Source organism: Diceros bicornis, chromosome 7 (assembly GCF_020826845.1).
Source record: "Diceros bicornis minor isolate mBicDic1 chromosome 7, mDicBic1.mat.cur, whole genome shotgun sequence".
Lineage (NCBI taxonomy): Eukaryota > Metazoa > Chordata > Mammalia > Perissodactyla > Rhinocerotidae > Diceros > Diceros bicornis.
This window is the reverse complement of record NC_080746.1, coordinates 57,819,913-57,834,413: the sequence shown is the minus strand read 5'-3', so window position 1 is coordinate 57,834,413 and position 14,501 is coordinate 57,819,913. Positions and strand designations below refer to the sequence as shown.

The window sequence follows — 14,501 nt, the reverse complement described above, 5'->3', positions numbered from 1 at the left end:
CAATGGAGTACGGACTTCAACATTTGAATAAAAATGTTTTTCAACCTTAATTCTATACCCAACTACGAGCACAGAATAGTGACATTTTCATAAACATAATATCTCAAAAAATTTACCTCCCATGCCCACTCTCTCAAGAAGGTACTGGAGGATGTATTCCACCAAAGAACAGAGTAAACCAAGAAAAAAGAAGACATACGATACAGAAAACTGGAAATTCAACATAGGAGGCAGGCAAAGGAAGATCTCAGAATAACTGCATTGCCTCAGATGCAGAGGGCAATTAATTCAGATTAGAGGAGTGTAACACAAAAGACGACATAATGAGGGCTGTCATCACTAAGATCCCATCAACCGTTAACCTCAGAATAGCACACCCAAGAAATATAAGGAGAAAATAGGAAAATCAATTGTTTTGATCCCTGAGAAGGCAGAAGGGGCTGAGATATGATCCCAAAGCCAAGGGGAAAACATCATCTTTAGATAAGACAAACAACTCTGCTATTGAGACTCCTTGGAAGAGTCTTGAACACAGATAAAGGCAGGTAATGGGACCATAATGGAGTTCCCTTTTAATGGCTTCTATTTTCTCTGTAAATTAGGAAGAAAGATCACTTGCTAAGTGTGAAAGAGAAGGGGTAAATCTGAAGTTTGAGGAGAAGGAAAAAGTAGAAAAACTTGTTAAAAATAGTAGGGAAAGTTAACCAAGGAAATACAGTAGGATGTTTGAGCAGTGTTGAGGATCCATTTGAGACTGGCTCCACATTAATTTATAATCTTGAATCTGCTCTGTTGAAAGATTTCCTTCAGCAGGACTTGGCTACTTAGACGCAGGAACAGAGAAAGAGGTTATCTAGGTTCACCCAGAGTTGGGATTTCATTTCATTTCATTTATAGGCTAGAGTGCTATTTAAATAATGAACTACGAACTCGACCCAGGATAAAGAAGAAAATGAGAAAGGATAATATACCTGAAGTGATTAGGATAACGCCAGGGTAATATCAGGCAATCAAAAAAAATGATAGCTATTATTATTACTAACCACAGTTCTCTAGCAGTAAAGTGATTTCATTATTCTAACTTGTAATCATTTCTACATATTTCTCTTCCACCAGATTGGCTCTTTGAGGATAAGTTAGAGTGTCTTACTCATCTTTGCTTCTTCCCAAAGCCAAGCCCAATAGCTACCACAATATAAGTGACTATTAAATGGATATGATTAAATTAATGAATCAAATCTCCTGCTTCCAAGCTGTTTACAAAATTTTTTAAAAAGATTCTAGCTACGGCATTATAACCTTAACAACAATGCAGAAAATAGACATTTCCAAGGAAGGCACTAAAAGGCCACTGTCAATTCAATGACAGAAACTTACTAAGTAGCTAACAGCATGGTTGATGGGAGTTTTCCAATACTGCAGACTATATAATTAGCATGAGGAAGAAAATGAATTAACAAACACAACGTGAAAACTGAGAATACATTTTCCTATTTTTATGGGACAGGAGGGACTCCTGCCTCTATTTTTATCATTTTAGTACCCTATAATGTTTCATGAAATGAGTAATCTGAAGCATAACCTACTCAGTGCTGATCAAATACCTGCATGAGGACTTCAAAGAAATTCAAGGCCTTCATACATAATCTGAGAGCTGGCCAGGCCCATTAGCTTCCTCTTTGTTTTTGGCAGAGGGCAAATCCCCAAAATAATACTGTTATTGCTTTCCTGTTTATCAAAGGCCATAGAGTTTTAAGTAAGAGATGTTTTTTGGCTGTGGATTCAGTTTAAAAAACATAAAGATTTTATTTTTGCTGTGCTTAAACCAATATAGTGTTCATTTTAAAGTATTCAAAGGGAAAATTATATATAGTTAACAGCTTTGATTTAATAGTAGAAGGTATATACGGAATCACAACCTTAAATGCAAGTTGTACTAAAACTCTTCTTTAATAAATGGGTTGTTTGAACTTGGTATATATATCTCCCTAGAGAAACCATATTATAATGGGAGGCCAAGTCTCCAGTTGGTCCTCGTAAGTCTGAAGCACTAGGTTAACACCTAATAAGATACTAAAACGCCTAAACCACTAGGTCCAACATTTTATGGGAAAATGTATGCCGAGTTCTCACTCATCTGGGATGTCAAAACAATTCTTTGCCTCTCTCACTACCTGCATTCTAACCAGTAGAAGTCAGAACAGGATGGAAGCTAGGAAAAGAGGATTTCAGGCAGTGAACAAAAGGGAAAGAAAAAATTTTGCAATCGGGTACTTCTTACTCCAGTTTCACTCTCTCCATCACTCCTATTTTTCCTTGAAGGTCCCAGGAAATGGCCTGTTTCTACTTTCAAGGAAAGAACTTGTAGTTTCTGGATAGTTTATCTCTTTCCCAGAGCCACTGCAGAAAAAAGAGTCTCCACTTCTGTCGCATCCCCATTCTCAACACCTCTGATTTATAAAGCAAGCAATTTGATGAAAGCAATGCGTTTGATAGTCATTAAGAATGACACATTTGAGGGGCCAGCCCAGTGGCATAGCGGTTAAGTTCACGCACTCTGCTGCGGCAGCCCAGGGTTCACGGGTTCGGATCCCAGGTATGGACCAACGCACCGCTTGTGACACCATGCTGTGGTGGCGTCCCATATAAAGTAGAGGAAGATGGGCATGGATGTTAGCCCAGAGCCAATCTTCCTCAGCAAAAAAGAGGAAGATTGGCATCGGATATCAGCTCAGGGCTAATCTTCCTCACACACACACACAAAAGAAAGATACATTTGAGAGAGACGGGTTGAAAATACGAGAAAGACAGAATAATCCAATGTTTGGGTCCTTGAGAAGACAGAAGAGAATGGGATACAATTCAAAGCAGAACTTGTCTACCAGCAACAAGGGAAACCCGGCAGCAGGTTAAAAAGGTTTTCTTCTCCTCCACCCTTTTTCCTTTACTTCAGTGAAAGCTGAAGACAAATATACAGTAGTATATGAACAGGGAATGACCAAGATCGAGTTTGGGCAACAAGAAACTGTAATCCAATCTATCTACATTTCAGAATGATACCCAGGGTAGAATATTTTCATATACTACTAGATATTTCCTCTTGTTTTTCCCATAGGCACCTTAAAAATCATAAAATATTAATGTATATGTTTACCTATCAATTAAGGACAAAATTATGAAATTTTAAAAATCTAAGCTTTTAAGAAATAATCTTATGTTATATCTTATATATTAATAACCACTATACAGTAAATATCTGTCACTACTAGGCAATAACACAATCCTAGTGATTTGGCTTGAAACATTTTCTTACACTAAAAATTAATTCAGAATTACCAAAACAAAGGTTACTCAAACAATACCAAGTATATTCCAATGAAATGCAAAGTAGCCTGGTTGCTGTTCTACAGACTTAATCCTATATACCCAATACTCAACTCATGAGTTGTTTTTGTCTTTAATTAAACAAAATTACCCCAGATATTAAGGCTGTATTACCTTCATAATGTTAACTAAATCTGTTTGATAGTAGCGATCCTGGTGTGCATTTGCTGCTGCTAATGTAAGAAGATAATCATTCCTTGCATGGGTAGCTTTGGAATTACACTCAGATCGCCGAGCTTTTAACTAAAACAGTAAAAGAAAAAGAAATCAGTGAAAACTGATATTGCACTGCAAAACATATATGAGGAGAGCACTCTTAGTTAGCAATTAATGGCTCCCCAAAAAGAGTAAAAGTAACCATGTTGAGAAACATTTACATGCATATAAAAATTATTTAACACTATTGAGGAATTAAATAAACAGTGATTAGAATTGTTACACACGGTAAGAGTGTTTTCAAATACAGTCATACATAACAATGTTTCAGTCAACGATGGACCGCATGTGCTACAGTGGTCCCATATGATTAATTAGTACCATAGAGCCCAGGTGTGTAGTAGGCTATACTACCTAGAGTGTACTTGTGTAAGTACACTCTATGATGTTCACACAATGACGAAATCACCTAACAACGCATTTCTCAGAATGTGCCCCTGTCACTAAGTGAGGCATGACTGTATTTGTTGTTTATACTTAACATACTTCCAAAGCTTTTTAGAGAACTTCAAAATATTTTGCTCATTTTATTCAGATGGGAAAATAAAGGTTTCCAAATTAAGTAAGTATCTTATCTTCAAAAACATGGGTAAATCTGTTGGAGTTAGAAAATAAGTTTTTAAAAAATCAGTGCTGCTAATGTGCCAAAACAACTGTACGCTAGTTGGGAGCCTGGCAGCCAAAGGCAGGTACTAAGCTTACTTAGCAGGTATTCCACAGCTTATGGGTCCCACAGGAAAGACTCACTTGCATCTGGCCCAGAATATTTGCTCAGGGGTGTAAATCTGAATGAAATGGATTTTGTAGAGCTTTCTAATGCCCGTGGACTAACTCTTGGACTAAGACCTAAAGACACAGGCTACCTAAGCAGGTAAGGTATAGAAAGGTATCTGTAAAGCAATCTTGAGAAGCAAGCAGTGTCCAAAGTGCTGACATCTGGGTAAAAAACCCCCATGAATTAGGAAGGAGAGTTCTTCCCTAAGTGAATAACTTTAAAATTCTTCTCTAAATTAGGTGGAAATAATTGACCTCCACCCTCAAAAGACCCAATTCTTTTTTTATAAGCTAAGGTTTCTGAATTGTAAAATATAGTTTTCAAAAACTCACCTTTACACTTGCCTTCTGTAAACTGATTCTTGATTGAAAAAGACTAAGTTTAGATCTATAATAAAAATAGAAAAGTATGTTTAATAAAATTATCAAATTATATCATAATAAAATGATTAAATAGTATAATTACTAAATTTTTTTAAAGTGACCCTTTTCCACAACACGATTTTAAAAGAGAACTAAAAAATGGAAAACGAAGAGCATGATCATTTTCCCTTATTTTACTAAAGAAAAAATTCAATATTATGGAAACAAGAAATACTGGAATTAATAAAATAAAAATATCCTGAATGACAAAAACATAATTTGACAAGTCCAATATATTGGTACCTCCTAATAAACAAGAGTCATCAAACTATAGGTTATTCCTGTATCACCCAATTACACACACTGTAGTTTCTGCAAGGAAGCTTAAAGAAGCCCAGGGATAACCATCTTATGGAGGCAAAGATGAGCAGGTTTTCAGGGCCATGTGTGATAGGCCGTAAAAAGGCCAGGAATGCACTCTACAGTGTGATATTGACCAGGCTCTAGCAAGTCCTCAATTCCATTATTTCTCCCATTACAAGTTGTTCTTGTTTGGATGCCTGCCTGTGTGCCCCCTCCACTCTTGACATAGTATCCTGAACACAGTGAGAAAGTCCTTGGACTCCCTGCTCTGTAAGATTTTGTTCTACATAATCTTCTCTCATTCTGGTGTCCTTATTTCCCTCAATCCCTTTCAGTATAGTAGAGGAACCATAATCTAACAATCAATAGTAAAATATGTTGGTTTTATGCAAACAACTGGAGATAACCATAAGGAGAAAGTCAACAGACAAAAGCTAAGGAACAACCAACACTCCCACGACCAGCGATTTCTGAAGCTGCTATGTTTGTCTTGACTGCAGTGTCATGGTGTTGCCATGGGAGGATTCAATGAGTGTGCTGGCAGTTATGCCATAATACGAAGTAAAGTTGTAAACCACTTGGGATTGAAGACAGAGCAAGCCAGTGTCTGCAGAATAAATGGGAAGAGGATAGCAAAAGCAGCCTCTCATCTTTCTAATAAGAGAGATACATTCAGGGATGTACACATATGTATCCCAACCACTTCCCCACTGTTAAAAACAAAAATTGGGTCCAAGATTTTCCTGTTATTTTCTACCTTGCTATATGCATATTTCATAGGGTTTTTGTTTGGTTTTATTAATCAGAGTCCTATTCATTTTGATCTAGAAAAGCAAAGGCGACAAACTTTAAAATTTGAGAGAGTCTGTTCAGGGTTAAGAAAGACTGTTTGGGGTATTCTCAATTCTCCTTTTTTTGTAGTCATTATCCAAATAGTCTGAGTTGCATCTGGATTTTCCAGTAGAAGGGTTTAAATTTCTGGCTTCTGCTTCATTTCATAATCCTCATATAATTCCTGTGTGGTACTAAAGTAGGTATTAGTAACAGATGGAATAATACAGTTCCTGTCTTCAAAGATTATGATCTTGAACAAATAAGATATATACAAAAAATGAACTATACTGCACACTCCTCTTCCTCATCGACCTTCCAAATGTTAATGTTCCTTAGTGTTCTAAACTCAACTTTTCATCTCATTTTATAACTGATTTCACCCCTATCACTCTCATCTGATAGGCAATTGACCCCCAAAAGCGAGATCTTCAGGCCCAAATTCTCATCTGAGAGTGAGATATATGACTCCCTACCAAATATATTCACCCCAATGTCCCAAAGATTCTTCAGGACCAACATATACAAAATGGAACTCACCCTTCCCTTCAAACTGTATCCCTCTTCCTTCTGTGCTCTCTCCTAATGTGCACATCTCACCATCTGTCAAATCATCTAATAAAACTATATGCAGTTCAGTTTTCACTTCCCCTTCCTGATCTTTCTTCCTTCTCATCTCTACTTGGAAAAATTTTATTCCTTCTTCAAGATTCTGTCCACACATCACTTCTATAAAGGTTTCCTTTTTCATTAGGCAAAATTAATCTATTTTCTATGCTTACAAAACAGTGTTTTCATACAACTACTGTAAATAAATTAGTTACTAGGTGAGTGACTTTAGATACTCAATTTCTTTGAGTTTACTGTGAAAAAACAAATTATAAAGTTACTTTCAAACACATTTGTCTTTAATTCCAGACTTTACACTTCTTGAGGGCACAAAGCTTATCTTACTCATCTCTATACCCAAAGTACCTGATATAAAGTAATTATTCAATAAACATTTAGGGAGTGAATGAAGATAAAGAGGCATTTCTTACTCTGTAGTTGAATTAATTTTCCAGGAAAGTTACACATTGAACTAAAATGCCTAATGTGCTGTATCCCCTTTGAGTTTAGGCCATATTAGAAGGCAGTTCCTTGCAATCTAGCATCTGTGAATTAGATCCCGTCAAATCCATACTTCTCAAGAACAGCCCCACAACTATCCTCATTTTCAGCCTCTGGGCCTTGGCTAAAGTAGGTATCTATACACGCTCTACAAATCTGTCAACTCTCATTTCTAGAATCCCTGAAAATTTTTAAAAACAAGTTTCTAAAAACCACCAAGGCAGGATATTTCTAATGGAGATCACCTAATCTAAAAACTTCAGGTTTTAGGGGAAGATCAGTTCATTGACTCTATGAAAGCACAGGAAATATTTGTATGCTTACGAAAATAAAATAATAAAGACAACAATCTAAATTAGGGAAATATCAAATATGTTTTCCAGTAACATTAAGTACTTTGAGTATTCATTTACCATCCCTTGGTACTAAATAAACTTTCCAGGAGCCCCTAATTTTCACATAATGCTTATATGAGATGGATTAATTTCTTGCAGCTAAAAAACATATTAGAAAGACACTCCTCACTCTTTGCTAGTCTGTACAACTGTTCATAGCCTTACTGATTTCATGACTAGGAGTTAGACTCCTAGATTTCGCATCTGTGAGGTCACTCACTGTGAGGAGGCTCAGCTCTCCTCACAGACTCTTCAGAGTCTCATTCTATAACACAAGTTTATCTTTTCTCAAAAACTTTTTATCTTTCCTCAAGTTGTCTTGCAAAAAAATCTCTACTGCTTGCTTTATATCCCTTTCTATTAACAAGTGCCAGTTCCTTCTTTTCCTAATTATTCTCAAAATAAAGGATATGTAATTCACATATAATGAAAGAAAATTCACACAGTTGCTAAAGCATACATTAAAAAAGTATATATGTTAGTATTTTACGTAGGAGAAAAACAGTGCTTGGGGCAGGGTTTCTATACTGAGGTCAGTGTTCTTGCTCACTGTCCATGGTCCTTCAATGGCATGCTAAGGAGCAGGGATTTCCAGCTACAACTGATTTAGAGTGTAGTATGAGAAAAAGGAGGCTCTTAATTGCTGATATTCAGACACCATAGCAACTTTAACTAGACTTTTGCTAAGCTTTCAATACAAAGTTGATTTGTCTTCTTTCCTTTTCAAAATTAAATTTAACGTGAAAACTGACTGATCACATATTCCCATTTTGCTATATTAATTTAAATAAAATCAGCCAACATAAAAGAAAAATTTGATCTAAAGTATGTAACATTTATAGGTCAGATGAAATCAACATAACCTAAGAATGAGTCTATGTCCTGTATTAACAGAAAACAAAGTATTGGCAAAAATAATATTCATTTGCTTTACCACTTTTTCAGAAATTCTAAAACACGTACTTTGCCTCGATGTCAGCTTTCTCTCGTACTGCTTGAGCCATCTGTTCCGTCTCAAAGTACTTCTTTTTGCCTTTAGCTAAATCTTTCACTGTTTCTTGTAATTCAGTTTGGATCTTTGCCAACTGGTCCACACACTGTAAAACACAAAGTGCAATTATTATGATTTTAGTTTTCAGGCTTACAGAAAACGAGGTTGTCCTAAGGACTATGCACTATGCCCTCAGGATGGAAATCCAAGAGAAGAGTTAGCAATTTTAGTCTCCTTCAAATTGCAAGTTAAAATCCAGTGAACAGCTGGTACTCTCATCTCAAGTAATGATCAAATAGTCTCACAGTTTGCTTAACAACTCTGCTTTGAGAAATAACCTCCGTGGGGCCGGCCCGGTGGCACAAGCGGTTAAGTGCGCGCACTCCGCTTCCGCGGCCCAGGGTTCGCAGGTTCGGATCCCGGGTGCGCACCAACGCACCGCTTAGTAAGCCGTGCTGTGGCAGCGTCCCATATAAAGTAGAGGAAGATGGGCACGGATGTTAGCTCAGGGCCACTCTTCCTCAAGAAAAAAGGGGAGGATTGGCATCGGATGTTAGCTCAGGGCTAGTCCTCCTCACAAAAAAAAAGGAAAAAAAAAAAAAAGAAAGAACCTCTGAGTGCTGCTGACTGACATTAAGGTAAGAGGAGCAACAATGAAAATGTTATGACTGTTGGCAATATCATGGCAATACACGCAAAAGAATAAAGCAATTCTGTATTTCTTCATAATCTTAATAAAGTCTCTCTATATGTTTGGGGAACCGATGGTGCTAACGGTACTCAAGAATTCACCCCTGGGAAAGAAGGAGTGAAATCTGAGAAGTCTGACTTGATAAGCCCAAAATGAAGGAGAGAAGCAAGAAACCTGGGTATTACATAACAATTATCACTTAAACCACCCCCAACTCAACTCTTTGAATATATATATACATTCTAGGAGAGGGGACAGACATCATAACTCTAAGAAATGTTTACTCAATAAACTCTTGTAACACATTGGGGCCAAAGTAACACTGCTTTGGGACCCTTCTGGATATCCAAAGGGGAAACGTTTTCCCCTGTTTGAAACAAACCACAGAGAAGTTTCACCAGTCTGAGGCCAGTTCAGGGCAGCCCCCACTGAGAAACTTCTGAGCCTGGAATGGCACTGTCAGCGCTTGGTGGAGACTGACAAAAGCTTAGCAAAGCAGGAGGAGACACTGATGAGGGATTACTGTGCCAGGCTGAACAGTGTGGAGTAGAGCAAGGACATCAGAAGAGTGACGATAAAGCACAAATAAACTTAAACTTAGACAGGTGACATACAGGCTAAAGTCTCCCAGAAATTGTTAGGTGTTAAGAAAGGCACTACTTTACAGGAAGTAAGAGATCTGGAAGGTTCCCTATGGGCACATTTATTGAGCACTTAATAAGTGTTAGGCTGTAAACAAAGGATTAAAAAAAAACACCTCTTTCTCCTCTGCATGAAAACTAGATCTTTGCTTAACTTTCTAGGTCTGTGTTTCAATAGAAACCTGATGAAGACACATGTCAACTATGTTACTTGGCAACATTGCTTATGAATCCTGATAGGTAAATTGCATCAATTTGGCAGAAACTTCAAATGAACTGCAAATATCTGATGGAGAAGCCTTGGCTTTGGGCTTCTGTGAGTATGGTGATTCCTCTATCTGGACATGTTCCTTGCAGGGACTTGGAAGCTCTGTCTATAGAGTTATAATAAAAGATTTTAGTATCCTTTAAGGCCTATGGCTACCCTTACACATGTGAGTCTCATTCCCTCGCCCCAGACCTGTCGCCTGGGGGACCAAACAGAAGAACTCTGGTTGGCTACGTAGACTGAGGCATACACTGGTGGGAGAACTAATTCTACTAATGCTGGATACTGTTCTGCTGGTTAACTGTGTTCTTTCTCTGTCCTAACGTCCTTCTAAGTCAATCTCATGCCAGGTGAGGCCTATGATACTCATGAGAGTCTGATGTTTAGGTACACTTAAGAAGACTCCCTAAGGGCACTGCACAGGCACAAGCCACTATGTTTAGTACTTTATGGGTATTATCACATTTAGTCCTTGAAATGATTCTGTGATAAAATATTCATATTATTAGCCCCATTTTAAGATGAAGAAACAGACTTAAAGAGGTTAAATAATTTACCCAAAGTCATGTAATCCCTTATAGTGTGTATCCCGGTTTTATGATAATCATATTTTTAAGGTCTCCTTTAGAAATACTTTATCCTAAAATAGTAACCTTTTTAAAAAATTGACATATAATTCACTTACTACAAAATCCACCTTTTTAAAGCATACAATTTGGTGGGTTTTAGTATACTCACTAGGTTACACAATCATTACCACTATCTAATTCCAGAACATTTTCATCACCCTAAAAAGAAACCCCATACCCAATAGCAGTCACTCCCTATTTCCCCCTACCACTAGCCCCTGGCAACCACTAATCTACTTTCTGTCTCTATGAATTTCCTATTCTGGGCATTTTGTATACATGGAATCATACAATATGTGGCCTTATATGTCTCACTTTCACTTAGCATAATGTTTTCAGGGTTCATTTATATTGTACCATGTATTAATTCTTCACTCCTTTTTATGGCTGAATAATATCTCATTGTATAGACATACTAAAATAGTAAGATTTTACCTTGCAGAAAAATCTTTCTCCTTTTTTTTTGGTGAGGAAGATCAGCCCTGAGCTAACATCTGCCAATGCTCCTCTTTTTGCGACGAAGACTAGCCCTGGGCTAACATCCACGCCCATCTTCCTCCACTTTATATGGGACGCCGCCACAGCATGGCTTGCCAAGCGGTGCGTCGGTGCGTACCCGGGATCCGAAACAGCGAACCCCGGGCCGCCGCAGCAGAGCACGCGCACTTAACTGCTTGTGCCACCGGGCCGGCCCCTCTCCTTAATTTTTAATAGTCCTTATTATATACAAACTTCTTTTTAACAAATAATACTACGACAACCTGACAGAGAAGTGCTAAACATCTCAATAATGCTATGTTTGTAGGTGTGAAGAGCTGAGAAAGTCCTCCATGGCTACAATTAGATATTAAAAACCAAAAAGTGAGGCATGGTCTGAAAGATACAACTGTGTTTAATGGGAAAATAGAATGGATTATCTAAAAGAGGAGTCAGGTGGAAGGCATCTATATCCAAAATATTCATCCAAAACAATGGAGCTTGGCCTCAGAGAAACTAATCAATGAAGGGAAGCCCGAGAGTCCTGTGGTGATATATGTGCATTCAAAGGGTCTGCTACTTTGAGTCTTTTGAGAGGGAACTACACACAGTAGGCAAAGGTTTTCCTGGGGACTGCAAACCATGTGGACAGGGTCTCAGTACATCCACACAGAGTGAACACCATGGGTACCTATACAAGACCACATACAACCCCCAACACACACACAGATAAACACACATACACACAGCCACTCACTCCTTACATTCCTACCCTTTGAAGAACAAGACATCTCTCCTTAGTCCTGGGTAAGCAAACATCTTATGGAAATTACTTAATTCATTTTCATCTATAAAAGGCTATTAATTAAATTACTTTCTATATGTGCTATAATAGATGCATTTTGTGATAGTTCATATCTTTAAAAAGGATTTCCCAAAAATCTCATCAGAAAATTCCAGTTGATTCTCTTCCTGTTTTTTTCCTTTTACATAAGTTTCTACGATACTGTTTATCAAACAATATTCGAGTTAGCCTACGTGCACACTGATGAGGTCTCTTGTGATCCTTTCTTCCCTAGCATTCAGTAAATCCACAACCAAATGTTTTCTATCACCTAAGTGAACTGTTTCGAGGCAGAGTAATTTGGGTTCTTCTTTAAAAGAAAATGCTCTGCACACAGCAAAATACCAAAAATATTTATTAAATAAAACTGAACAAACTTAATTTGTAAAGGAAAAGGTTACCTAGGATTTCCTCTCCAACTTTTAAAATAAATTTCTTCTGTAGGAATCCGGTTTTCTGGGGTGGACTAAGTTATATACTTAAAAAGAACTTAATAATGCCTGTGTTAAGAAGAGCCTTGGTGTGATATATGCTCAGCACTTTCCCAAGAGTTTCCAGCACTGAGCAGACACAGAAATCAGTGTGTACGTTTACATTAAGGCTAAGGGATCATGCAAAATGATAACCAATATGGACACTATAATTTAGGATCCTAGTGAAGAAATTAAAAATATAATTCCTGGGGCCGGCCTGGTGGCGCAAGCGGTTAAGTGCACGCACTCCACTGTGGCGGCCTGGGGTTCACTGGTTTGGATCCCGGGCGTGCACCGACACACCGCTTGTCAAGCCATGCTGTGGTGGTGTCCCATAAAAAGTGGAGGAAGATGGGCATGGATGTTAGCCCAGGGCTAGTCTTCCTCAGCAAAAAGAGGAGGATTGGCAGATGTTAGCTCAGGGCCAGGCTTCCTCACCAAAAAAAAAAAAAAAAAATTATTCCTGAGGATGACACAGATACAAGGATAGACAGATCTGTTGATAACTTGAATTCAGGAATAAAAATAAAAGTAACTTGGGCCAGTGGCTGGCCCAGTGATGTAGTTGTTAAGTTCTCACACTCTGCTTCAGTGGCCCAGGGTTCACAGGTTTGGATCCTGGGTGCAGACCTACACACCACTCATCAAGCCATACTATGGTGGCATCCCACATACAAAATAGAGGAAGATTGGCACAGATGTTAGCTCAGCAACAATCCTCCTCAGCAAAAAGAGGAAGATTGGCAACAGATGTTAGCTCAGGGCCAATCTTCCTCACCAAAAAAAAGAAAAGAAAAGAAAAAAAGTATCTTGGGCCAATACATCAAAGTCCTACAAACTAATACGTTCTCTGAGCCAGTAGTCATGTCCCAGAAATTTATCCTAAGAAAATAACTTAAAAGAAAAAAGTTAACTTTTATTGTAGACTTAGTGGCAATGTCTAAAAACAGAGGTATAATTAAATAAAGTAGAATAAATAAAAACTTCATTCAGAAATAAAAAATAATAACCAAAAGGTTTCATAGAAACATGAACAATTAATTAGGAAATGGAGAGAATGGGGAAAATGTGATATCCTAAAACAAATTATCCACATATTAATTACAACTATTATAAAAACTAAGAAGATAAAAGAAGTAAGGCAATTAACTAGTCTACAAAGGTGAAGGAGTTGTACATATTTTTCTATACACCTATTTAAATATTAAACTTCAAGTGATTTTAAAAGATTGCATAAGATTTGGAATTAGGAAGTAGTATATTCAAGTTCCTGCTCTGTCATTTACTACCTAAGTCTCTTTAACATTTTTTAGCCTCAGTTTCATTATTTGTAAAATAATAATATTTACATACCTAACAGGTTGTTAATGAAAATCAAATGAGACTATAATGGATATGGTAGCAGTTTAGAAACTCTCTAGTGTTATACAAATGTGAATCACAATTATTTCAAGGAAGGTAAACTCTGTATAAATGAGAACAATATGTACAAAAGCATGGCTAATTAAGTATAAGAATGACAGAGGTTAACTGGACTTATTGTGTTGCTCATTTTGCAATACGTATAAATATCGAATCATTATGTTGTATATCTGAAACTAATGTAATGTTATGTCAGTTATATCTCAATTAAAAAAAAAAGAATAGCAAAAAGCCTTAGAGATTATTGTGGCTCCTGTTCTGATTTATGAGCAAATGTCAGCATGCAGAAAATGATTTAGGAAAAGCTATGATGTAATTCTCATTATAATCTCCACAACAGTCAGACCCTTTATAACTGTAAAGTGTCTGGATTTATCCCCAGGGATCATAAAAGAAAACTGCCAAAATAGAGAAAATAAAAAAGAGAGGATGAACATTAACATGTTATAGAGGGAGAATTTTAAGTCAAAATTGGTTGTGATCATAACAGAACAAGTTGTTTCAGACTACCTTCCTGCAGGCTGGAAACTGTAAAAGTTGGACAAAATAGACTTTTCAAAACTGCCAGCATTAATGAATAGAAATACACACCAGCCTTAGGAACAAGGATACCTGGGAGAAGGAAAGCA

At 37.3% G+C, this 14,501-nt stretch overlaps 1 protein-coding gene across 1 annotated transcript in view; it reads right to left on the bottom strand.

Annotated features, from left to right (window-relative positions):
* FCHSD2 (FCH and double SH3 domains 2) overlaps nucleotides 1–14,501 on the bottom strand; it is a 254,614-nt gene that overhangs the window by 112,057 nt on the left and 128,056 nt on the right. Inside the window, exons 6-8 of the mRNA XM_058545654.1 lie at nucleotides 8,400–8,533; nucleotides 4,708–4,762; nucleotides 3,499–3,627 (exon numbers count right to left, since the gene is read on the bottom strand). Coding sequence (XP_058401637.1) covers nucleotides 3,499–3,627; nucleotides 4,708–4,762; nucleotides 8,400–8,533 — 318 coding nt within the window. The remainder of the gene's footprint in view (nucleotides 1–3,498; nucleotides 3,628–4,707; nucleotides 4,763–8,399; nucleotides 8,534–14,501) is intronic.